The following is a 25,390-nucleotide window of genomic DNA, read 5'->3' on the forward strand; positions in this document are numbered from 1 at the left end:
ACCTGGCACTGTGGCCTTCCAGTTTGGCAGAGCGAGACTATGTGGGTAAATGTGCCCACGGCCCAAGTGGGACCTGTAGGAACCCATCTCCCTTCTCAAAGCTCTGCCTCCCTCCCACATCCCCAGGGGCCCTGCCAGGAGAGGTGGGAAGGGTGCATTACTTGGCTCCGGTGTGAGCATGGTGGACACGATGATGGGTGCTCCAGTCCGCCGGGCTACCTTCTGGTATGGTGAATGAGGTGTGTGCAGGCTTTGGCTGACTGGCGTCAGGGTAGATGACTCCATGGAGACCCCAGGCTTCCGCAGGAGCTGGGGGCTGCCGTGGGGGCTGGGAAGTGGAGAGGCGGCCATGCTGCGCTCCCGCTTCAGCAATTCCATGGGTACCGTGTACGAGGTGGAGTAGGCTGTTCTGGGGCCTGGGTGGAGGGGGGTCGAGGGGCCTGGGTTAGTCAAGGCCACCCCAGCCTGTGAGGGGTATGTGGGGCCCAGCCGTGTGGTCAGGGTGCAAGGTGTAGGAGAGCTATACCCAGAGTTGGAGGAGACTTGGGGTCCTTGGGGGGCCACCCCAGGGGCAGAGTAGGTGGCTGCCGTCTCCAGGAGATGCTGAGAGGGTGCACTGGAGGGGCGGCGAGCCATGTCTCTGGCCCGAGGGGGTGCTGCCTGCATGGGTGTGGTGCCCAGAGAAGCCAAGTCATTGGGCAGCAGTTCACTTCGGTGGCTGAAGCTGCTGGACCGGGTGCGGGGCAGGGGACCTGCCTGGTCCTGCCTCCGAAACTGCATCTCAGTCCTGCAGCTGTTGGCCAGGCGGCTCAGGACTCGGGCCTGGCCCAGGTTGGGCGCAACAGACTTGATGTCCGCATCCTCCAGGGTGGCTAGGACGGCTGGAGAGTCAAAGCCTTGCTGTAGCAAGGCTGCCAGAGTGGCCTCTGTGAGCCCCTCTGCCCGCAGCAGGGCCAGGAACTCAGGGAGCACATTCCTCTTGCCGAGGGGCCCCTGGAACGCCAACAGGTCAGCTTCATAATTCTCATAAGCCATTTTAGACTGGACGCTTTCCCCAGCAGGCCCGTAGCCTCGACTCAGAGGACCAGGGGTCACCCCTGTGCCGCTCTCAGAGGGAGCAGCCGAGCCAGGGTCCACGACCAGGCACGTTGGGGCCACCTGTCTGACAGGGGCAGAATCCACAGGTCTTTCACCAACATCGTTGTAGACCTGGCTTGGGGGGTAGGCAGGTCCCTCTGCCCCAAACCTGGTGTCCGGCAGTTCCCTTCCATACCGACCAGGTGACGGGGCCCTGCTCTGTGGCCGCTGCCCCTGAGGCATCATTTTGCCCCCAGGATCCTGGTACAGGTGCCCGGTGTCCTGCAGGGCAGGTAACTGGCCTTGGACATGCTCCCACGGCACTCTGCTGCCGAGCACTCCGTAGCTGGGCATGGGCCGGTTGATACCTGCGTCCCGATAGTAAGGTGGCTCCCTGGGCACCCTAGTTCCTCTGGACGGGTCGCCATAGTAATCCCGCAGCAGCAGGGCGTGGCGACCAGACATCACGGCCTGTCTGCTGTCGTAGAGGGTAAAGTCGGGAGCAGAGCCCTTCCTTGCCGCCAGCGAATTGTACAAGGCTTCCCGGTACAGGTAGGGTTCTGCGGGCCCTGGCAGGACAGCGTCCTGCGCTTGGTGGATTGGCGGTTCACACCAGGTTCCCTCTCCAGGGCCATACGTCAAAGAGCTTCTCCTCCCTGGGGGGCGCGCGGCCTCGGTGTTCTCCCAGGGGCCCTGGTACCAGCCAGCAGCATCCCAGCTCTGCGATCGGCCAATATTGACGTGCCTGCTGGGAACCGGCATCGGTAGAACAAGTGACTGCAGACGAGGCGCAGGGGGAAGGCTTTCTTCATAAATCTTCAATTACATACATCAAAACCAGACCTGGCTACACGCGAACCCTTCCGAGATGGAAGCAACAACCAACTGGGGGTTTCTGTTTCAAAGGACGGCCTAAATTATTTATCCTCCGAAACCTTAGTAGGCAAAGCAGCAGACTCACGGTAACTTTGCCTCCCTCCCTGGCGGTAGCCCGAGGTCTGTCCTGTATGGCTGTGTCCCGGAAAGGAGGCTGCGCTCCAGCCAGCTGGGTCCCCCTCCTGGCTTCTGTGCTCACGTGGACCTTGGCTCTCAGCAGGCGGATTAGGAGCTAAATAAAACCCCTAAAGCTTTTGTTCCATGTGACATCTTGTTAGTCTGATGAAGCTGGTGCTTGCTCCACCCAGGCCTCCCAACCTGTGACTGGGAATTATCTCACACTGAACTTCCGGCTGAGGTCCCTCCTGCTCCCTCCCCCGGGTGTTTTGAGGTCGAGCTCAGCCTCTCTCCCCTCCACTCCCCTAGGTGATCCCCAAATGCCACCCGGATTGCCTGAGAGCTACAGAAGCAAAATAAGACTGCTTCCATGTCAGCCCAGCCTTAATCCTCCCTGATGAAGCGCTAATCCACTGCACACGGCTAAGAACCAACCAACGTGGGCGGATGGGAGAGTCTCATGTGATTCTGGAGGGTGGGTGCCCTACCCGGGGGGCCAGTCTGCAGCTACCACTCTGTGGCTTTGAGGACGCTGCTGACAGATCAGAAGGGCCCTACTGCTCAAGTCCACATACCTCGTGATCAGAAAATAGATCCTTTCAAACCACTTGAGGAAAGTATGACTGGTGACAGGGAAAAGGGGGAGGGTGTGTGTGGGGGGGCACAACACTGCACACCTTCCAGCAAATGTGCCAAGGGTCAGGAGAAGTCCCATGGCAGCCACAGGACGGGCACCAGGGTATTCACTACGAGATAGCCGGGAAACCACAAAGGCCAGCTGCATTTGAAAGGTTTTAAATAAAATCATAAACCAGCCCCGAGACGGCTCTGTCTCACCCACAGCCCTCTCAATCCAAGAAGCTTCAACTACTAAAAAGTACTATTAAAAAAAAAAAAAAGTTAAAAATAACAATGTGAGAAGTACTAAAGATGACTATGAAGTGGGAGGGTAGGCGTGATTCCATTTCCAGGAGCTATAGCCCACGGTGATGCCAGACCGTCTCATCCCGCCCACCCCGGGCACTCAACAATACGTATTAAATTTGAGACAAAGTCTGTTTAAACATTCACATTCCCCAAGGAAATGCACCAATTCACCCAATACCCAAAAATTCTGTGGCCACTTCTGGACTAGTGAGCCCCAGGAACTAGACCAAGTGCCACCAAGCCACTGGCCAGGCAATCCCAAGACCATGGCCGGTCAGTCATCAGGTCCACTGACCCCTGCTCCACTGACCCCTTTCTGTTCAGAATATGGGCAGAGCTTTCTCCCAGCCAGAAAGGAGAGGTGCCCCATGGACAACCCTTCTGGGAAGGAGGATCAGCTACCTGAGGAGGAAGGCCCGAGACACAGCATGAGCCCATGTCTGTCTGCTCACCAGCCTCTCCCAGTACTGGAATTATTATTACTCGGGGTGCCACCTCCACTCCAGAACCCGGGTTCCAGTCACACCTTCTTGTGTGGTGATCACCCAAACCACACAGCCTTGGCTCTGAAATTTGCCAAATATTATGAGAGAGGTTTTCCTCTGTTAGGCAGAAACAGCTGAGTGAATGTTTTTTTTAACACATTGGGGTCTTTCAGAAAGAGTTACTGTCCTGAAATATCTCACATTGACCATGAAAGGCAAGAGAGGACCAATTTTGGAAAGACTCTCAAATCCTACTGACTTCTTAATCCTGCCAGGATCTTCTCTAGAGGACACTGTACAAAGCAAAAATACAAGTATAAAACTATTTTGAAAATTAAGAAAGACAACCTATACTCTTGCAGACAAAATAAACCCAAGGAAGAACTAATCTTGAAGGAGGATCAAATGGGCAACTCAGGGTTACAAGCTCACTCTTGAATGCGTGGTGCAAATGTCAGGCAAAAATTCACAACCACAGAGGCCTCTGTGGAGAAGGGTCCAGACAGTTCCAAAAGAGTGGGGAGAAGAACAAGAACGGGACCAGCGCCGGCTCACTGGAGCAGCCCCAGACCAAGCCCAACACACGTTTTGTGCCTGATGGAGACTATCAGATTGGAAAAAGCCAAGCTGAGGGGCCACCACTAAAAAAAGGAGATTATGTGGAATCTCAAGGTCAGGCCAACAAGAAAGTCACCTAGCTCAAAGGCCTGTCCATTGTCCTCGTGGGTGGTTCCCTGCCCACGAGGTGGACAGATGCTGCCAGGTTGGTCACAAAGCCTCCAAGGAGAAGGTTTGTGCTCAGAAGATGGCCAGCCCCGACCTGGGGCGCTGTGGAGAGCTGCCTAGGGCTTCCACCCTGAGCGCAGGCGGAAATGAGAAGCTCCCCAGGAGGTTTTCCTGCACCTCCCCAGGGAGGAGGCTGAGGTTAGTGGGTTATGCACTGCTTTCCAGCAGACAGGAGGCCAAGAATAGGCCCAGACACACCCGCTTCCTACTTCTAAATGTGGACAGCCTGTGTGTATTTTTTGGAGGTTTCTGTCAAGATAAGTGTTCTAAAATTTAAATTTAAAAAGTGACTTCTGCCTTTAAAACAATATTCCTTTAAAAAAGCCCCAGCCCCCACCCCCACCAAAGTAATTTACTTACTCATCTCACGCACAAAGGCGGGGGAGCCCCAAAGGAGGAAGAAGCCACAGGAAGTCTGGCGGCCCTCATCAGCACCACACAGGCACAACAGAAAGTAGAACCTGCAGACACACTGCAACCAGCAGAGTGCCAGGTGCACCTTACCCACCCAGCCCCTTGCAAAGGGCTGCACTCTAAGCAGACAGCCCTGGTGTGACTCGCCCCTCGCCCCTCAGGGAAAGCAGTGGCTAGCGCCGGACTTCAGGCCCACTTCTCCCACTCCACCACCGGAGCTCTGGGAAGCGTGTTGCAGAGATTAGGTCTCATTCCCACTCACCCAGGGGCAAAGAGCCTGTCTAGAAGGGTCTGGTGAACAGACATGCAGAGACCCTACATCCAGTGGGGCAGCTGCGGGCAGAGGGCACATCTCACTGGAACTGCAGGCTGCAAAGGCCACTCAGCTCCTGGGGAGCTCCTGCCCACAGCCGGTGTCCAGCTCACACCCCTTCCCTCCTCTAGTACCAACACTTCCTGCAGCTCCCCAAGCTCTCAGGCTCCGACCCACGCCCCTCCACACTCCACTGTTCAATGCTTCCTCCTCAGAACTGGGCTCAGGACAGAAATTCCAGAATTTCATTCTTCCTGTTTGGTTTAGATGCTCCTATTATTATTCCACAACCATCAGGAGCCAGCTCAAATCATCCTCCACCACGAAGCCTTCTTGTTCAACTTTGTCACTCACTTTGTTCCCAGTTCAGATAAATCACCATCTACTGAGATGACAAATTCTCCCCAAGAACAATCCTGGGGATCTAGCTGCAGAGACAGGCCGTGATCTCTCACGGGGGCTTGGAGCCTGGTCCCCCCACCCACGTGGTCTTCGGAAGCTCAACACTTACTTTTCATTTCATTTGACTTGTGGGCCGTCAACCAACCTGCCCTGGAAGGTACTGTCTGGGGCATAGAGGATTCAAGGTGATGGACAGTCCCTGACCTCAAGGAAGGTACAGCTGGGTGGGAAAATGACAGACACCTGCATATGGTCCCCCTCCCCAGGACAGCTTAGTTGTCTGAATCTATGCGCACGAGGAAGCCCAAGCAGATCCAGTCGCAGGCACCGCCAGGGCCTGGGCTGCAGCAGCCTCCTTCCTCACAGTGAAGCATGACCCGTCACCCCACTCACAGTCTTGCGAGGATCTGCTTCCCTCTTTCCAAGGTCATCAGTTCCTTTTGATGCCAGCTGAGTGAGAGACGTGGAGAGAGGGAAACCCACTGTACCCCAACGCGTATCAGCACCCAGGACACTTCCCCCGAGAGACTACCTCCCAGTCCAGCTGGGGGAGCGCAAGTCTCAGGGCGCATGTGATGTTCAGGACACTTATGAAATAATGGCCTGATGAACTTGGTAGAAAGCAGCCAAGAACAAGGAGTCTCACTGTACACACTCTAAACACTCGTAGGTTCTGGGATAGCACAGAGAGGGCAGGACGCCAGCGGCCATATGTTTATCTCTGGGTTCTAGTTCATTCCAGGGACTTGGGAAGGCGTGCGAGCCCAGAACACTCTTCGCATTTGGGTGGGGCACTGTCTGCAGGGTGACTGCTGCCCCCAAACGAAACGTAAGCAGGGACTTTGCTGGTTCTTAGGAGGAAAACGGACACTCAGAGCTTAGAAACGCCATGACTAGGAACAAACTTACAGAGATCAGGAGGCACGATGCTGGGCCAGGAGCTGAGAGCAGCAGCCACAGACGCTGCACCACACACCTGCGAGCCCCAAAGCCAGGCCCGAGCAGCCTGCACATGCTGCAGATGTGGCAAGGGACAGACCGTGCCTCCAGCAAGTGGAAAGTGCAGAGAAACAATCAACCAAAATTTAAACACTGAGCATGATTCTCGGAGCAGAAAGTGAGGGCCCAGTGACCGTGGGGGAACAGGGTGGGTGGGTGCACCCCCAGAGCAGCGGTCAGTGCTCCAAGTGCAACTGAACACCAGGACCATATACGACAACACGGAATGTAGTCCTTACAAATAATCACAGTCCTGCCTGTGACTGTTTCCCTGTTGTTACATTAACAGAAATGTTTTGGTGTATTTATTTGTATTATGGAGTTTTGAGCCATGTCTAGTTGACTATTGAATATTTAGACTGCTAATATAATTATAGTAAATCACTTAATTACTGGAAATGTGCATAATTGCCCGATACTAACATATAATTAAAATGTATAGCAACATTATTAATTCCATTTTTAAAATCGACTTTTTAGGGCTTTTAAAAGATATTTATTAGGAATGATCATGTAGTACCCATGAACACCAGGTTCCAATACTGTTGCTTTAAAAGTGCTCAATACACCAAACAAGCAGGGATTATCTAGAGCATTCTTAAGAGGACAAGTAAAAAGTCCAGGCTACCCAGAACAAAAACATAAAATCATTCAGGCCCAAGCCTGTGGACACTAGGCATCACACAGGGGAAAAGACCACCCTCTGGCTCTGTGGTCTCTGAAGGGCACACACCAGGCAAGAAGGATGCTGGAAGACAAGACCCAGTGGCTCCTCCCAGCAGCCAGTGCTCAGCAACCCTGGAGGCCTCTGCCTTCCTGGTCCCTCAGCCACCTGGAGGCCCGCCCATGAAATGCCAGGAGCACCCAGGCACTTTCTTTGGAAAGTTTGCTGAGCAGAACACTTCCTGTGAAATAAGTCACAGGCGAAAGTGGGCTTCCCCCCACCCCTGCAGAACCCTGACTTCTGCCCTTCTGGAAGACAAAGTACACCCAGAAAAGCCTTCTTCCATCCTTTTAGTGTAAGGTTACGAGAGCATTCCTTGAAACCATTTTTTTTTTTTGACATTTCTATGACATCTGAACAAAATGAAGTAAAAGGAAATATTTACTTTTCTTCAAATTTCATCCTCAATAGCCACAGGGAAAAAAAGTGTTTAGTAATTGATTCTACCATAATTCTCAGCGAGATGATCCAGGAAGAGGCCATCAGCAAAGCCCACTGAGGTTGCGTTACCACTCTACAGACTCAGGGCTGCTGAAAATGCTTCTCTGGGTTACTTTTGCATGCTCTCGTCTCTGATCAACAAATATCTGAGCTGAAACAAAGCAGCTCTGGCATGGTATAATAAGACACGCAACTCTCGGGTGCAATTCACAAGTGTCATGGGTCAACTACGTCAGCAAACTCACGTCAGAACATAAAAGTAATCACCTAAATTATACATCAAAAAAGAGAAGCCTGCAACCTGGGTCTACCCAGCCCACACTGTCAAAGGCTGATGAATCACAAGTATCCTTACACAAATTTAGTCAACTTGAAAGCCTATTCATCATCCCAACTGATTTGGGTGGAGTCTGGGTCTTGGGTTATGTCCTCATCTCTGAGCAAAGAGGACTGCTGGGGCGAAGCTCTTTCTCCGAGTCCAGAGGGGAGCGGCCAGAAGTCCCACCAAGGACAAAGAACGGAACCCATCACTGAGAAGGGACTGGACAGGTCTTACCAAGCAGGTACCTGATGGGGAGAGTCGCTGCCTAGGAACCATAAGAGGTGTGTCCTACTCAGGCCTGGGACCCTGGCGCTGGGTCACGTGGGGTGGGGAGGATGGAAGGAGCCAGTATCCCCAGAGACCATCCACAGAAGCTCCTCGGAGCATTCTGTCAATGGGGTAACTACAGAGCACAGAGGCTTCCTGCTTCAATCCTTTAAAAACAAAACACTCCTAAGGACACAGGCTATGGGGAAGGGCTAACAGGACAGGCTCTCTGGACTTTAAAGAGGTCAGGTGACAGAGGCAAGGCTGATGAGAGTTCAAAGCTGTCTGTGTGTGTGTGTGTGTGTGTGTGTGTGTGTGTGTGTCTACACGTCCTCAGGCAGAACAAATACCCAAATCCAAGACTGACCTGGGGAAAGGCTCTACAGAGAACAGTATACTGCCTGGTACCGGGTACACACGGCCAGCTGCCCAGTGACCACCAATCCCACATCTAAGAAGTTGCCACAGAACCCTAACAGCTCGTCACTGGGAGTACTGGCAAAACACCTTGGCACAGCTATTGATCAAGCACAGTGAGCAGGCTTGTGGGCCGAGAGCTGTACCTGTAGTTTACGCTTATATTTGTACACAATGGTCGTTATCAAAAAATTTTAAAATCTGACTGCTACTTTTCCTGAAATACACACACACAGGTGACACGGTACTTTAAATGATAAAAAAACAAATTGGCTGCAATTTCCACATCTCAGATGCCAAACTGGGTGGGAGGGTTGGGGACCATGCTGGCACAGAGGATCTGATAGCACAGGTCACGGCTCTTCCCTCCTGACCTCATCCCTGATGTAATGCCTTGAGGAGTGGCTGGGTGGGGATGTGGACCCGTCCCTTGCATAACACCAGCCCAGCAGGGCTGATCCACTAGGGAGTCAGAAGAGAGGACTCAGCAACCTCAAAGCAGCCCCTTCCTCCAGAAAGTCAAAGCCAGTTTTTAACAACCTGCCCCAAGCGATGAACCCAAATCTTCAATTACACCATTGCATTTGAGTGATTAAAGGGCCAGGGGATTGTTTTAGATTCTCAAGACTGAAGATGCGTGGCAACTAAGCAGAATGGGTGACCCCTGACTTGTTCCTACACAGGCAAACCGAAACAACCAACCAAACTAGCCAAACAGATGCGGAGGGAACGAGAATGCGCTGTCTGGATCAGATTCCTAGGGGGCAACTGTGCCACTGTGGTTATGAAGGAAAAGGCCCTAAGAGGGGACAAAAGGCCCTAAGAGGGGACACAAGCTGTAGGTACAAAGAATAAAATGCTGCATCCGCTAACTTTCTCGTGGTTCTGGAAAAAAAATCCCTCTATTCATCTCCCATGCACACATGCACATATGCAAAGCTGGATCTCTAGAAAAAGAAAACAAATGTTATCCAGCGGTAAACAGAGTTGAAGGACACACTGGTGTTCATTGTACTATTCTTACAGACCTTTCTATAGTCTATAAGACTATAAGTGATTTTGAGAAATGTGAATATTTTTTAAAAAAGAAAAACATAAATGCCAAGCTCCTTATACGGTAGCAGAAACCCAGGGATGGGGGCGGGGCCGTCACTGCTCCTACATCCTTAGTACAGAGCTCTCAAGGGGTGTGGAGACACACAGCAGAATATCTTTGATGTCCCCACCCCATGTGGCTTGAGCTACAATCTATTTAAAGGACAAACAATTCCATATGGGTGGCTGCAGAGGAAGGCCAGTGGGGGTGCACACTCCTGCCCAGGAGCTGGTAGGCCAGGTGTGGTGTGCACTTGGGAGGGTGCAGAGGGGGTTATTGCACCCATTTCAGTTCCGTTTGCCATGAATCCTGCAGGGAAGGCACTGGTGACCACTTGGAGCCAAGGCTAGCCCTGGAGCACTGATCTGGGCTGGCAGGGCCCACTGAGCCCCCAGCCACAAGTTCTGGGTTTCTTGCCACTCACTAATTAGGAGAGGATGGTGCTTAATCAACATTTCAGTTCTGCCCCCAGGTTTCCATTAGATTTTTAATTATGTTTATTTTTCCTTTCATGATTAAAACACTTCCAGACATTTTCAAAGATACTCGGGACTCGGACACATCATGAGGGGGCAGTGCTAGGCTCTTTAGGAATATCTTGGAATTCACTGTTGTAAATATCTTAATTTAAAACAGATAAAGTCTAGAAACTTCAGGAAGTAAAAAACCTGGTTCTAATATACAGCGCCTTTCATATGTAAAATAACCTGAGGTGTATAAAAGAAGCAAACCCCCAGCAGACCCCAGCCCCACCTCAACCCCAGAAGCCAGGCTGGGTCCTGCATGAAAGGCCAGGGGCCCCTTGTGGGTACCTGGGCGGGCGAGGTGTTCAAATGGGAGGGGCTTGGGCTTGAGAGGGCAGGGTCCTGGCCTTGGGTGTGCTAGGCATAGTCCACAGACAACTCTGGTGACCAGGTCCTGGAGGATCTGAGCGAGGGGCTACATATCTTTCGTTACAAACCGCCAACCACGCTGGCTCTTACCTTCACAAATCCTGTCCAATCGCTGCCGCTTCACTTTGTGCTTATCCACAAGGGCCATTCTTTATCGAACTTTGCAACTCTGAGTCAAAAGGCAAAGCGGTCCTCTAAGAACTTAGGGGAACTCGCAGGAGTCTGCGCGCATTACGCCACTATGCACCCTGAAACAAGGAGAAAAGAATCCTTACTCTCTGGAGACCTTCAGGACACAGGCCATTCAGGACTTTACTGCCACTTGCTACAAGGGGACCTGCCATCTGGCACGTGGTGCTTGCTCTCCTCCTGAAACACCGGTGGAGGAGGCTCCAAGTCCATGTTCGCCATCTCCTGCTTTCTATCTTGAAACAGCGAGCAGTGAGTGCACAAAGACGGCTGTCGGTTATTTCTGCAAGCAACAAACAGCAGCACGCGGACCTCCTGCCTTCAACTTCAGAGCTACAAACGCCAAAGGCCAACCAACCTCCACGGCCAGAGGCTGAGCAAAGCTAGCTGGACCTTCCCTTCATTCCTGCGGATCTGAGGTACTGTGTGACAGGGGGGTGGAAGGACGGGGTCACAGACAACTGCAGAAGAGCACACTTGGCAGCAGGTCCCAGACACAGTCGCTGAGATGCAGACAGTCACCATGGCTACGTGGAAGCTTCGAGGCCTTCCGGGTGCTTCACAAACCCACTTTTTCCAGGACGGCCTCCCGGGGGCCAGAAATCTAAGCCAGAGCTCAGCACAACACAAGCCCCTCCACCCACTGTGCCCCTTGACCCAATGCACCATGGAAGTCGCGGCATCACCACCCAGGTTTGCCCATGCCATCTTCCTGAACCTTCCCCAAATACAGAGGGGAGGGACTCCAGCCAGCACAAGTAGGGGCAGTGTCTCACACTGCTGGCCTTGGTAATGGGACTCGGCTTTGCAGGCTGGAGGTGACAGATTGAGGGAGTGGCTGGTGCCTGGGAGCAAAGATGTCCAAACTGCCTCCAGACCTGGCAAGGAGGCAGCAGAGGGAGGGTCTCCCATGTGGGCTGCAACAGGTAGGACTCTTCAGAGGGAAACCCCAGCGTAGCCTGGGAGCTGCTTCCCAGTCTGCTTTTGGCAGGAGTTGGGGATGCAGAGTCTGATCCGCAACTGGTTTCATGTAATGCGCCTCTGAGGCCCAGATCATCAACTACGACCCAATGCCTAGTGTTTGGTTCATGGCTTCAGAAGCTACATTCTTTCCATTGATTACCATGTGAAGAACCCCAACAGGAATTACACGATGTTTGGGGACCCATTTTCTAGTCTTCTGTATTTTACTCAAAAAAATTTCGAGACTAATCTTATTTTAAACCAACACCAATACCACACACACACACACACACACACACACACATCCTTCCCCCAGAAAAGGTTGCCCTCAGTTATCAGGCCAACTAGAGAAAGAAGAGATAAGACCAAAATGAGGCTCCAGGGTTAAAAATGAGGATTCTGATGTATGCTCATCAATTATGCAAAAATGCTAGGAGTTACTTTATCAAGGGTCAGGCTGCAGGTCTGACTATTAAAAGGTAGGCGAGTTCCTGGTAGTTAATGGCTAATTTCCCAGCAACAAGGGTGAAAAAGCATCCAAAAGATTTATGGCAATAATTATATGATTTTCGAAAAAGATCTAGGAAACAGCTCAATTTCCAACCACATAAATATTTAATGCAACATCACAGGACACCAAACTCTTTCCTAAGACCAGGAAGTTTCCTAAAACCTGGGGTGACCACATGGAGCACTGTGCTAAAATAAGTGGGGTGACCACGTGGACATGTTTGTCCAGCTCTAATTTCGCTATTGCTAGGCTTTTTGAAAGGCAGGAATGCAGGAGAAGAGGCCTAACTCCCCTGCCAAGTTGCAAGAGGCAGAGAGGCCAGGGCCCGCAAGGGTGTGCATTGGCCCTGCTCCACCACAGAGCATTTGGGTCCACCTGCAGCCTGGCCCCTCCTCCTCAGTTGAGAGTACAGAGCTCCACCTCAACCAATGGGTGAGATAATTAATGAGTTAATATTTGCAAGGTGCCGTGGAGATGAAAAATGACAGCATTAGGATCCCGGGCAGGATGGGTTGTATGACCCCACCCCAACCCGAGTGAGGCATAATCATTCTTTTTGCTTTCCTTTGAATTTTAATTTGTATAATTAGATGGCTTCCTGAAAAATTGATAAGTAGAATCTCGATCATGCAATCAAAGAGAAGATCAGCCGGCAGCTCCCTCCGCTCACACCAACGCCTGTGTAAAAGAGGCTGCAGTGGATTCCCGTGCTGGGCTTTTCTGGGGCCCTTCTGTGGAGTTGTCTCTGCAGGCCCCCCGCTGTCCCTGTGTCAGGTCAGCCATGTTGGCAGTGAACGCAGACTCTGGCCGCCAGCCACTGGGTCTGGCCCACCCATCCCCTCGCTGTGATGTTATTAAAAAACATATGTGGTTTCCCTCCTTCACCTTTCAAGGAGCAAGCTATATAAAGGATGTAATTAACAGGGCTGTCTTTCTAATGACGGTGGTCTGTGCATGGTGGGCCCCTCTTGGCACCGATACCACCAGCACCTCACCCACCATGCTAGGTGTGGCTGCACGGCAGCCTGGCTCTTTTGGGTCTGCTGCAGAAAGACAACCTTAGCCTTCATCATCATCTACTATCACCAACGAGACAAAATGTATCAAAACCACAAAGGTACAGAGAAAGACGAAATGGGAGGAGGCATGTGTCCCACTCTCCTGCTTGAGCTGAGGACAGGATCCCAGGACCCATTTGCACAGTGACTTTGGATCTGCTCTCCTGCGAACTCAGGCTCCTGCTCATCAAAAGGTGACAGTGTCACTCTTGCTCTTGGTGGCTGTGACAGAGGAGAATGTGCAAGAAAACCCTTGGCGGAAAGCAACAGGCATCTGACTCTGAGGACTGTTCCTGCCATTCCCTGGTTCTCAACACCCATCCTTCCAGCACTGAATCTCTGGCCAAGACCGGAAACAAACCAAAGTACCATTCTGCACTGTCCCCCTCAGGACGTGAACCACTGATGCCTCTGTCCAGCTTGTCCACACTGTGTAGGCTACCTACATATATATACACCTGCATAAGCATATACCTCATTTATCAGATTGGCTTTTGGACTATTGAAATACGTGTGTTCAAGTAACCCTTATCTTACTAATAATGACAACCAAGCAACGAGAGAGTTGTGAGCTTGACTATTTGGTTGTGCAACAAAAGGCCATTGAGTGCTTTCTCCGAGTGAACAGGTGAAAAGTTTATTATGGATATATAATGTTAGGAAAAAATGCAGCACATACAAGATTCGGTTTTATCCAGAGTTTCAGGCAGCCACTTGGGACAAAGCTTCCCTGCACACGGGAGAGTCTATTATATTTCAAAAAGATGCCTGGGTCAGAAAACTACTTGGGAGATTTCTGGTCACTCTGACAAGCTGCAGGAGGAGGAGATGTGTTCAATGTGGGTGTCAAGAAAAACAAGGAATGCATTTCGCAACCACTTCCTCTGAACTAAGGGCAGAAGGAAGAGAAGATTCCCAACATGCAACACTGTCTAGGAGTTTTTTTTTTTTTTAATTGTAGATTGTCACAATACCCTTATTTTATTTTTATGCCAAGCTGAGGATTGAACCCAGCATCTCACAAGTGCTAGGCAAGTGAGCCACAACCCCAGTTCCCAGATGAGTTTTTCTAGATGATCACCAATAGCCATCACCTCCCAGGACCCAGCACCATTGGATGGACAGAAGAAAAACTTAGCCCTCCTCAATTTGCATTTCTAAGTCTCACATTTTGAGGATCTTCTCAGCTTCTTTATTCTAGTTCCCTCCCACCTTCAAAGATTAAACAGCTGAGGGATTTACAGAGTAAGTGCATGTCTTCATTGGTGCCTTTCAAAATGAAAATTCTCCCCCAAAAGTGGTTAAACATAAGGATAGCTTTCAGTTCTTTTAAAGAAATCTACATAAACATTACGCTAATGAAGAAGGTCAAGTTTTACAATAGTCTAATGAATGAATATTATCCTAGTTAAGCAAATACTGACAGTCTTTTGCATGGACCCCTGCCCACAAAGTCCTCAGGGTATATTCCCCACAAAACATGAAGGGCACTTAGACTAAAAATGCGGGAGGTGAGGGTGATCCCATGTAGGTAGAACAGGCTCCCTGCAGCCAGGAGCAGCCCGGGTGCCAACGGTCTACAATATCCAGTGTGTGGTCCCCCAAGGGCAGGACACGCTCTCAGAGAGCCTCCTTTCCCAGCCTACAAGCTCTGTGGTAGCAAGACCCAGCTGGGCCATGGTGGGGAAGCAGCACGGGTCCAGGCACAGGTGAGCATCCGGCTGGCAGCTTAGCCCAGGTGCACCTTTCCATAGTGTCTTGAGCTTTCTGGCCCACCAATGACACTACCCTGATGCAGTCTCTGCCTCTGCCTCTAGTCCCAGAGAGAAAGCTGCAGGTGTCCATGGTCCCTCAGGGAAGCCACTCCATAACCTTCAGAGGCCAAGCATGCCCAATGCATGCCTTCTGTGTAAAGAGCTGGTCTGACATTCAGTCATAACAAAGACAGTTCCAGGAGTCAGGAGACGGTGGGCACCACTGGCCTAGCTGTGGTTAGATGACAGTCAGAACACTATAATTAATAACAAAATTATTAATACTTCTTTAAAGGAGGAAAGAAGTTTCATGGATGATGAGTGGAACATGAGCTCACCAGAATCAATTCTCAAAATTATGCCACCTATCACAGCACGAGCCCAATCACTAACTTTAGGTTAGAAAAACAAAGTCCCCTTGGAATTCTCCCATGGGGAATACTGAAGCCCATCTCCCAATGTGATGGTGTTGGAGGGGCGGCCCTGGGGAGGCCATTCGACTTGGCTCTGGGGTTCCAGTCTCAGGAATAGGCTCAGTGCCCTTGTAAGTAGACTGTTCTCCCTCTCAGGAATTAAGCATGTGGTATTTAAGCCCCACAGACCCTGGCCCTCTTGCTACAGCAGCCTGACCTACTCAGACAATGACCGAGAGACAGCTCCTGGGTCATGGATTCAGAAGGTTTTTCACACCCCATGCGTGTGTTGGTGGTGGGGACTGAACACACATTTTATGCTATTTGCTTTCATCCGAACCCCGCCTCTATAGAGTAGCATAAAAGGTGTAGAGGGAATCCTCCCTTCCCCCCAGTTCCCCGATCAGCAGTGCCCTTCCTGAGATACATGTTGAAGTTCAGCTCAGATTCCAGGGGGTAGGCCTATCCACCATCCAGCAAGACTAGGGAGCTCATATTTCCCTGAAGAATGCCTAGCAGCCCAACCTTAGGGTAACCTGGTCACACCCAGATCACATGTCTTCCAGCTGTTCCGGGAACTCCACCCTCAGTTCCCCAGGGCTGATGCAACACAGGGCACCCTAGAGATGTTCACAGCAGCCTGGCTGCAGTTATCACTGTCCTTTCCCAATGCCCGGAGGCTCCGTATGCCTCAGGATCCAGAAGCACTTGGAATTTAAAAAGACAATACACTGCTTAGGCCACCTATCACAGCACCAGCCTAGCCATAACTTCAGATTAGAAAAACAAAGTCAACAAGACTTCATACCAGAACATAATCATGCCAACCCAACTGGATCAATACAGCAAATAAAAAATAACTCAGGATAATAAATTAGCACAGGTCAAATTCTACCACCTAGGGGCTTTATTTGTTTTAAAGAATTTGGGCATGAGAATTTAAAAAAGCACCCCACCCCCAAGTTCAGACCCTGTAAGTTACATAGTTTGTAAAGTCAAAGAACTTAGCAAGTCCTCCAGCAAGCGGAAATCACGGTGCCAGAAGCTAACACACTACCCGGTCAAAGGCTGTCGCAGCTCAGTGGAGGCAGGCAACTTAAAGGCCACTTAAATGCTGGTGTTTGGGCTCAAACAACCTAAATATTTTCACTTGCTAAATGCTATACTGAAGGACAGAGGGTCTAGGCAGTTGTGGTAGCTCACGCCTGTAATCCCAGCGGCTCGGGGGTCCCAGACAAGTTCAAAGCCAGCCTAAGCAACTTAGCGAGACCTGTCTCCAAAAAAAGGACACAGAGGTTGAGCGGAAGTCATGTTTTTTTCCACTGGTTGTTTCTTTTGGGTCATGATGGAAATTGAGAAAAGAAAACACTCATGTTTAGAATTTTCACACATTTTAGAAGGACTGTCTTCAAATTATGCCTTGAAAGAATACAGTTTTAATAATAGAGGCGGGGTTCGGATGAAAGCAAATAAGCAGATTTTCATTCAAATTAAGAGGCAAAAACTGATGCCTCTGTATTCCCATTGTGTTTAGACCCAGGAATTGCGTGGCACAGATGAACACTTGTTTGTCTGGTTCTCTATTACTCCAGCATTAAAACTTTGATCGGCGGCGGAGGAGCTGGGTCGGGCAGGGTGAAGGGATTAGTGATCTTGAATTCAGTGGGGACGGGAGCTCCTCCCTCAGCAGCTCCTCTTTGGTTACTTGCTCGGCACCGTGATTCCAGAATATTTATATTTCACCAACTGGTGCCCCACCAAGGAAGGACCCAGAATATCGGAAAGTTTTCCTGCAAGGTCTGCAGGGGTCTTCAGTCCTAAGGCTGTTGGGCTGGAGGTCAGAGGCTAGACCGGGACTATTTGTTAAATTATGATATAATAGGTAATATATCAATTATACACAAGACATTAATATACACTATGAACATACACTATAGAATACACCTTATATGATACTAAAATATAAATTACTAAATTTGTTAAACTCGAGATTATTTAAGTCTGTGGAATGGGGAGGGAAATATACATTTAAGGCAACTAAAATTATTTAGCATAATCTAATATACATGAAATACACCTGTATTCAAATCACATCAAGGCAATGTATAAAAAATTGCTTATTTATCAAGACTATAATGATAAAGTCTTGAATTTTCAGAAACTTTTTTTTTTTTTTTTAAAGATATCTGCCTCTTCAATCCCCGCCCGCGATGCCTCTGTCTGGGGTGGACTGTCAGCCCTCCTTGGGGACACAACTGCCCTTCTTAAGCCCCAGGAGGCTCTTCTCCCGACACTTGAGGTCTAGAATGCCCACCCCAGGCTCACAGTCCCCCATCACTCTCAGAAGCAGGGGAAACTAGGCCCAGGGGGCCACCCTCCTCCTCCTCCTCCTCCAGACCTTCTTGGGAGCTAGTCCAACCAGGGGAGGCCTGCTACTGCCCAGCGGTGGGGCCCTGTGGCCGGCAGAGGGCACTGTTCACCCTGCCTGGTCTTCCCCAGGCTGCGGAGACTCAGCTGCTTGGCAGTGACTGGCCTTCCTCATCTCTGTCCCTGTGTGGGCTCTACAAGAATCCATCAGCTTCCGAAGGCCTGAGGAGGAGATGCCACATTCACCTCTTCTCAGCAAGGAGATCAGAAGGAGGTGTGCTGCTCTCTTGCAGCAGAGACGTTCAGTGGTGGGAACAAGACTGGGATGGGAAGGGAAGAAGGGACGAGCCCTCCTGGGGTCTCACTCCTGCGCTGAGAGCTGGAATCCCTGCCCCTAGAGCTCAGCGATCGCAGCTCAGGTGGAGAAGTGGGTGAAGAAGCAGGAAAGCTCCTGTCCCAGCATGTGGGGTTCCCCAACCCCAGGGCCACCCTGAAGGGCGGTTTTCCATTATGCCCCTGCCTCTTATTTAAGGATTGGTGAGCCACAGAGATGATAAATGGAAACAACTCCTCAGCAACAGAATTACAGAGGAATTACAAACTGGGGAGGGAGGGGGTCGTGCAGCGCCTGTCGCCGTTTCCATGACCAGCTACAGATTCTGGGCAGGGCACGCGCCTGATAAATTGGTGACTGCTCACACCTCTTGGATCCCTGAGATCCTTGCTGTGAGACATGGATGACCTCAGAAACCATCATTTTTTGTTTTTCTGGCAGACTCTACTTTGGAGAGTTGAGGCAAAGGGGATTTTCCAGTTCTTATTTAGAAACGCATGGAGACCAGCAAGGCCGCCTCCTGCCTGCTGACCAGCCTGACCCACCAGGTTCTAAGAAGGCAGCTTCGTCAATGAGTTCACTAGCTGGCTCCCTCACCGCGAGCAAGGCACCTCAATGGCTTGGGAAAGTGGGGGCTGGTTTAGCTCACTGAGGCTACAGCAAGAGGGTGGCATGTGCCCCATTCAGTGCCCACACTACCATGGGATGCCCTTGCTCTCTGACCATCATTTCAAAGCCACAGTTGCCATTGCAACAAGATACGGTTGGTTCCCCTGCTGACTCCTGGTTTGACCCGACTTTGCTTTTGGAGACAAATGCCCACCAACACATTTGGGGTCCTGAGGGGCTCCTATGAACTCCAATTCCACCTGCTCCAGGCAGCCTCCAGATGAGCATCCTTCCTCCCTTTATGGCTTCACTATCCCAAGCAATCCCCCCTTTCTTCAAACAATATTTTCTTGTTAAACCTAGATGGCTCCTCTGTCCAGCCCACTTCAGTATGGACAACCCGGGGAGTGGTGTGGGCTACATGGTGGCCAAGGAGAGACTGACGGGACCAGTAGCACCATCCTGGTGGGCAGGAGGGGGACCCTGGCTGGACTGGTGACAGTAAGTTATCCAGGTGAGCGCTGATTGGGGTTCTGCATCTGTTTTTCAGAAATCATGTATCCGGAGTGGTTCTTTCAAAAAACAAAACAGAAGGAAAAGCTCACTCCAAATGAGCCCACCTGTTCGAAGGGGCAGGGACCACTCTCCAGTGTTCAATGTTGGCCAGGTGGCAGACAAGGACCCATGGAAAGACCCCAGGGAACCCTGTACCCAGCTTAACACGCCCAGGACAGGATGGCCACTGCTCCGATGCAGGGCCCAGCTCCTCTCCTCCCGTGTCTGAGCCAATGTTTCTGGGCACCAACTTCAGGCAGTGGTGGGACAGAGAGGTTCACAAGTCTGGGGGCAGCCCACCCTGTAACTGAGGTGCCCTGTGCACAAAGGGAGGCACCCAGCAGAGTCACCTCACAGCTTGGGAGTAAAGTGTTTGTTTTATGATGACATATATTCTAAAGATGGACCCCTGCACATACCCAAGTTGCATGGTTCTGACATTTTTGAATTATTTCTCCTGTTCTGTACTGAGCTCCAGTCCTGGGGTCCAACCCCATTTGAACATTTACCCACAGCCTGGGACATTCTGGACAACAGGTAAGATAGCTCTTAGTGGAGAGCGGCTGCTGAACTGTGGCAGGGAGGTGATGCTTGTGGTGCGCCTTTCCTGGGGCATCGTGGCTTGGATCAGGAATGTCCCCCAAAGTCATATGTTGGAAGCATTTCCCTCAATGCTGCAGGGTTCAGAGGTAGGGCTCTGGGGCAGTGATTAAGTCACTGGGTTCTGACCCACAGGGGATTAATCCACTCAGAGAGGACAGGGCTAGCGGGAGGTGGGACCTAGCTGGAGGAGGCAGTCCTCAGGCCATGCTCCAGAAGAGTGTCTCCCCCTTTCTCCCCACTTCTGGGCTGCCACTCACCATCATTCCTCTGCATGGTGTTTCCGCAACGGAATTCCCAATCATGAAGTGAGAGCTCTGAAATTGACCTCTCCTCTACATATTCCTGACAGGTATTATGGTCACAGCGATGACAAGCCGACTGTGTCACAGGGTGGAAGACTACCACGGTGAGTTGGCCTGCACCCTGACCTTCCAGGGCCAGACCACCACCACCTGCTTAGACAATCACAGCTCACCTGTGCTAATGGCCAAGGGTGAATTTTGCATAAAATCCCTTTAAGGAATACCTGGCGATATAAAAGCCACTTCAAAAACCTGCTCTAATTTCTGGGGATGCTGTACATATTAGAGGAGCTCGGAGGACTTGTAAGACACCTGGTTGCCAGCTGTATGCCCCAGACCACAGACACCAAGTGAGAACAGCACAGCAGGGTGTTTGAGGCCGGGCCCTGGGCACCTGCTCCTTGCGGCCTTCCTGACCAAGCCTGCACACTTACCTATGGACTCGGTATAGCACCCCAAGGGAACCGAACTAAAGAACTGTGAGTTACACTGACCATAGGGTCTTGTTAATGGGCTGACATGTGTTCACCTCAAATCATGTTGAAACTCTGACTGAATCCCAGTTCCCTCCAAATGTGACTACATTTGGAGACAGACAGAGCAGCAATCAAGTTAAACAGAGATGGCTGGGCTGGGGATGTGGCTCAAGCGGTAGCGCGCTCGCCTGGCATATGTTTGGCCCGGGTTCGATCCTGAGCACCACATGCAACAAAGATGTTGTGTCCGCCGAAAACTAAAAAATAAATATCAAAAAATCTCTCTCAAAAAACAAACAAACAAACAAACAAACAAACAAAAAAACAGAGATGGCTGGGCTGGGTTCTACCCCAATGACAGGTGTTCTCATAAAAAGCAAAGTGGGGACAGAAATATGGACAGGAAAAGGTTGATATGAAGACACAGGGAGAAGATGGCATCTGTAATTCAAGAAAAGCCTAGAACGGGTCCTTCTCTCAGTCCTTCAAAGGAACAAACTCTGATCTCGCACGTAGTCTCTAGAACCCTGACAGAATAGGCTTCCGTGGTTCATGTCACCCAATCTGTACTTTCTTATAGGGATGCAGGCTGATGTGAGGGTCTACAACTCAAAAGGAACACTCTGGGGGCACTGCACCACTAGACTTAGGGAAGCTCAGAGCCAGGAAGTCACACAGCGTGAAGGAACAGCCCCTATACAGTGAGATCTGTGAAGGGTCTCGGGGTCTTCCCAGATGGCACCAACTCACCTGAGCCTGCCAGGCGAGAGAGGGTGCCCTGTGTGGGCCCAGGCCTGAAAACCAACACCGTGACTCCAACGGCAGAGACAAATGGAAGTCCTGACCATGACTTCCCTTCAAGGGCAATCTGGGAGTCTGCCATTTGAAGCCCATGGCCCTGTGTCCTGCGCTAACCCCCAGCAGATCCTCCAGCACAAGGCCACAGGTGGGAGGCATCTCCACCCTTCCCAGGTTCTCAAGTTCTGAAAGGAAACCAGTTCTGACTCCAGAATCTTGTCTGGGCTGCTCACGTTCCTGCTCCTTGGTTTGAAGGTCTGAATTCACACAGCACCTCACTGCTGACCCCAAGGACACTTATTCCTTGAAAACAGAATTTCCAGAAGGACAGACCTGGGTAAATGATGCCATCTTGGCACCTCAGGGAAGGGGACAGCACTCCCTGCTGGGAGCCATCAGCCAAGTAGGTATGACAATCTCCTTGCCAGCTTACTTCCATGCTGTCTAGTGGAAGGACTTCTGAAAGGTGACCTTGCTCAAGGACCAGGGCGGTTTAGCATAATAGGAGATTAGGGTGTTCCCCCTTTAGAATAGGGCGTATCCTGCTGCTGAGTTCCTCTTGAGTTCTTAGGGTCAGACAGAAGCCCATGGGGAGTGGATTTGGGCAGAGAACGTGGATTCCCCCAGAGCGTGTTTGTAGACGGCCGGTGTGAGTTCGGGAATAAAGAATTGCTGTTTGAATCTACAAGCTGTGTGGAGACTCGTGATTTCTGGGGTACCACGAGGAGCTGGTCGCTGGAGGCTGTGGTCCCCTCTCCTCTGTCCTTGGAAACCACCCCAGCGCTGTGCTTGCAACGAGCCCCATGAACACCTGGTGGCCATGGTGCCCTTCATGGGGGAAGGACAGCCCTCTGCCCTCTCCAGGTACCTCCCCAGCTTTGCCCAGGGCAGGGCCCAGGCATTCGCGGCTCCGCCTCAAAGGGCAGGAAGGAACAGAGGGAGCATGGTCAAAGTCCTCCAACTCTGGGATTCAGGGACAGCATCTCAATGACCTCTGGGTGAGCACCTCAGACTTCTCCTGGAGAGAAGGTCTCAAATGCTGCCCCTACCCACCCTCCAGGCTGCCTCTAGGGATAGCCAAGGAGTCAGAGCGTCTAGATTTGGGAAGAGAGGAGAGACAAAGGGCGGTTCGTGGAGAAGCAGCAATGTCACATACTCCTGGGAGGCAGGGGTGCTGGCCACAGGTGGCCCCCCCTGCCTAGTGAAGACCAGCCTCGGCACTGGGGTCAAGCGCAGCTATAACTCTGGGGGACGTTACAGGATCTATCAAGTGCAGGCCCCCTCCATGGTAACTCACTGGGGAACCGGACCTTCTGCTTTCCTATGCTCAGAACTGGTCCTCCAACACAGCTATTAAACCTGAGCTCTCCAAGTTGGAGAGAAAGAGGATGCAGGTGAACACTTAAGGTGGTTTGCAAACACTGTCGGAGCAGAAACAACCACTCCTGTGACGGGAAATGGTGGACATGAGCTCTGAGGTGTGGACAGCCCCACCTGGAGCCCCAGCTGCAGAGAAGCCTTGGATCACAGCTGCAGATGCACAGAGTCGTGCAGGGGTGCACACAGCTGCAACCAGGGGCCTAAAGGCTCTCGAGCCCCTGGTGTTGAAACCATGAAACCAGGGTGTTTCTGGGGCCTTGAGATTTTTCAAAAGTCATCAAAATCCAACTGCTCCTTTCACACACAGAACCTGAGGCTCAACCAAGCCAGTTCACTCCCAGGCCATGTTTTTGTGGGTTCCCTAGGACACCCCATGCCCCCACATCCTGTGCAATCCCTATTCCCCTAGAAGAGCTCTGCAAAGGCTTACGGTACAAAATCCTGGAAACCAGAGAGGGAGATTGAGCCACGTCAGCCAGGCTCCTCAGTGACATCTCATTTAGCCAAACCCCACGGCCACTAAACCCCTCGAAGGCAGTGCTCTCCAGACCAAAGAAGAACTGGTCTCATCAAAAAGAAAAGCAGGGCTGGGGTTGTAGCTCAGTAGTAGGGTGCTCGCCTAGCATGGGTGAGGCGCTGGGTTTGATCCTCAGCATCATATAAAAATAGATAAAATAAAGGTATAAAAATATTTAAAAAAAAAGAAAACCAAAGGAGGGAGGGGAAAAAAGCAGAAGCTAGGGAGACACATACCTGAGTGCCAGCCAGCGGGGACACCCACAGAAAAGTGGGACTGCGGAAAGAGGGGAGGCTTCCAGCGCTGGGTGCTTAGTGTGCACCAAGACCTGCTCCACGTGGCTCTGAGGCCAGCTCCTGCTATCCGTACACAGGCAGCCTCACACACGCTGCCGAGCTGGCTCCAGCAGATACAGCATCTGCACTGCAGAGAGGCCCTGGCATGACAGACACCTGGGTTTTCACACCTGTTCTGCAGGCAAGTCACCAAGACTTGCAGCTGGCAAGATAGAGATATCCCCTCCCCACCCAGGTACTTTTTAGGAGAGCACACCATTGGCTCCGAGGAGCCTAGACTGTCAAAGCCCATAAGTTCAGGACACAGGTGCTGAGGGGCTGGGCAGGGTCTGCTCAAGGCTCTTTCCCTCTGGTCACTCGCTAGGCTCAGCAACTCCTGGGAAAGCTAAAAGCCAACACTGTCTTCCTGTCTGCTATGGCGATCACACCTGGTCAAGCCTGCAACATGCCATCCTGGACGAGGGGGTGAGTTGCAGGAACTTTTGGGGGCTCAGGACCTCCGACTTCTTCATTCCACGTTGCCATGGCAATGACTCACTCCGTGTGGTGTGCCTACTGGGGACCCACTGCCCAGGGCACATCCCTGCTCCGGAGAATTTGACAAGCAACAATCACAGCACACATGTATCCACATGCAGAACTCTGGAATGTTCTCTCCCATAACCCACTGTCCCTCACTGCATTCTGTGTGCCTCTCCATGGAAAAAGCCAGCTTCCTTCTGCTCCTGGGAGCACCATGGAAGCTGGGCCAGGCCCCAAGTTCTACTCCAGGTCCAGGGACCAGAAGTGAGACCGCTAAACCACAAGATGGAATCATCTTGGGGTGTGAGGCTCAGAAAGAGTTAAATGGATCTTTAAAAACAAAACATGAAAATGGCTTCAGTTCAGTTTGATGAGGTCAGTGAATACGAGGCCTAATGACACGTGTAAGAAAAAACATCTGTCAGTGTCAAAGGTCGGCAGGAAGTGAGTGGGGTCTGGGCAGCTCCAATTGGCTGGACACATGCTCCTAGAAAGAGACACACATGGCTCAACTTAGCCCTAGGGGAACAACAAAACCCCCTTTCAATTGTCCTGAGCAGCCCCAACTCGACTGGCTCTTTGTTCACTCTCTGCCCCATGGAGGCCAAGCCCTTGGGAGCAGCCTTCGGGGAACTGGGACAGCGGGCCACAGAGCCTCCTGCTTCACTCTCTAGAAACACAGCAAATGCCTCAATAAATCCATCACCACCAAAACCAAAACAAGAAGCTCCTTTGGGAAAACAGGAAGTCCTGGAACACAGCACAGCCTAAAACAGGGCGGATTTACTGTGGAACAGCACCAGCCTCCTGAGCCTCTGCACCAACTCACCTTATACCCGTCCTGCAGGAGCCGGGGCAGACGGGGCTGCCCCCAGGAGGAAGGGGCCTGGTCTTTGTTACACTCTGAGGCAGGTCACAGGTCTGGGTCTTAGCCAGTCCTGCTTCCTGACCACAGGCCCCAAGAAAGGCCTCAAGGGAAGCCATGCCGCCCTGCGGCAGGAATGAGGCCTGGTGCTCCCCATAAACTGGGACCGCTGGGGCCTCTAAAGTCTGGGTCTTCCGGAACCCGTCTGCCCCTCATGGACAGCTACAGTTCCAGGAAGACCTGGCAGCTAGGTGCCAACTCCTGGGAACACACTGAACTTCACCACTGTGCGGTGGGCACGCAAGGTGCCAGGTTTCATCTG

The 25,390-nt window shown here is 51.4% G+C and overlaps 1 protein-coding gene across 4 annotated transcripts in view; it reads right to left on the reverse strand.

Moving 5' to 3' along the window:
• Positions 1-25,390, reverse strand: part of Ctbp2 (C-terminal binding protein 2) — a 138,865-nt gene that overhangs the window by 30,304 nt on the left and 83,171 nt on the right. For 2 of the 4 annotated variants that reach the window (XM_077105487.1, XM_077105488.1), the window contains one exon: positions 10,647-10,804. The exons of 1 other annotated variant lie outside the window; for it this stretch is intronic. In XM_077105487.1, the coding sequence (XP_076961602.1) occupies positions 10,647-10,704 (58 nt within the window). In that variant the 5' untranslated portion in view covers positions 10,705-10,804. Of the gene's footprint in view, positions 1-161; positions 1,840-10,646; positions 10,805-25,390 lie in introns of those variants that run through there. One more of the 4 variants, XM_077105486.1, reaches the window with a different exon arrangement.

The sequence above is a fragment of the Callospermophilus lateralis genome, chromosome 15, assembly GCF_048772815.1.
Source record: "Callospermophilus lateralis isolate mCalLat2 chromosome 15, mCalLat2.hap1, whole genome shotgun sequence".
Lineage (NCBI taxonomy): Eukaryota > Metazoa > Chordata > Mammalia > Rodentia > Sciuridae > Callospermophilus > Callospermophilus lateralis.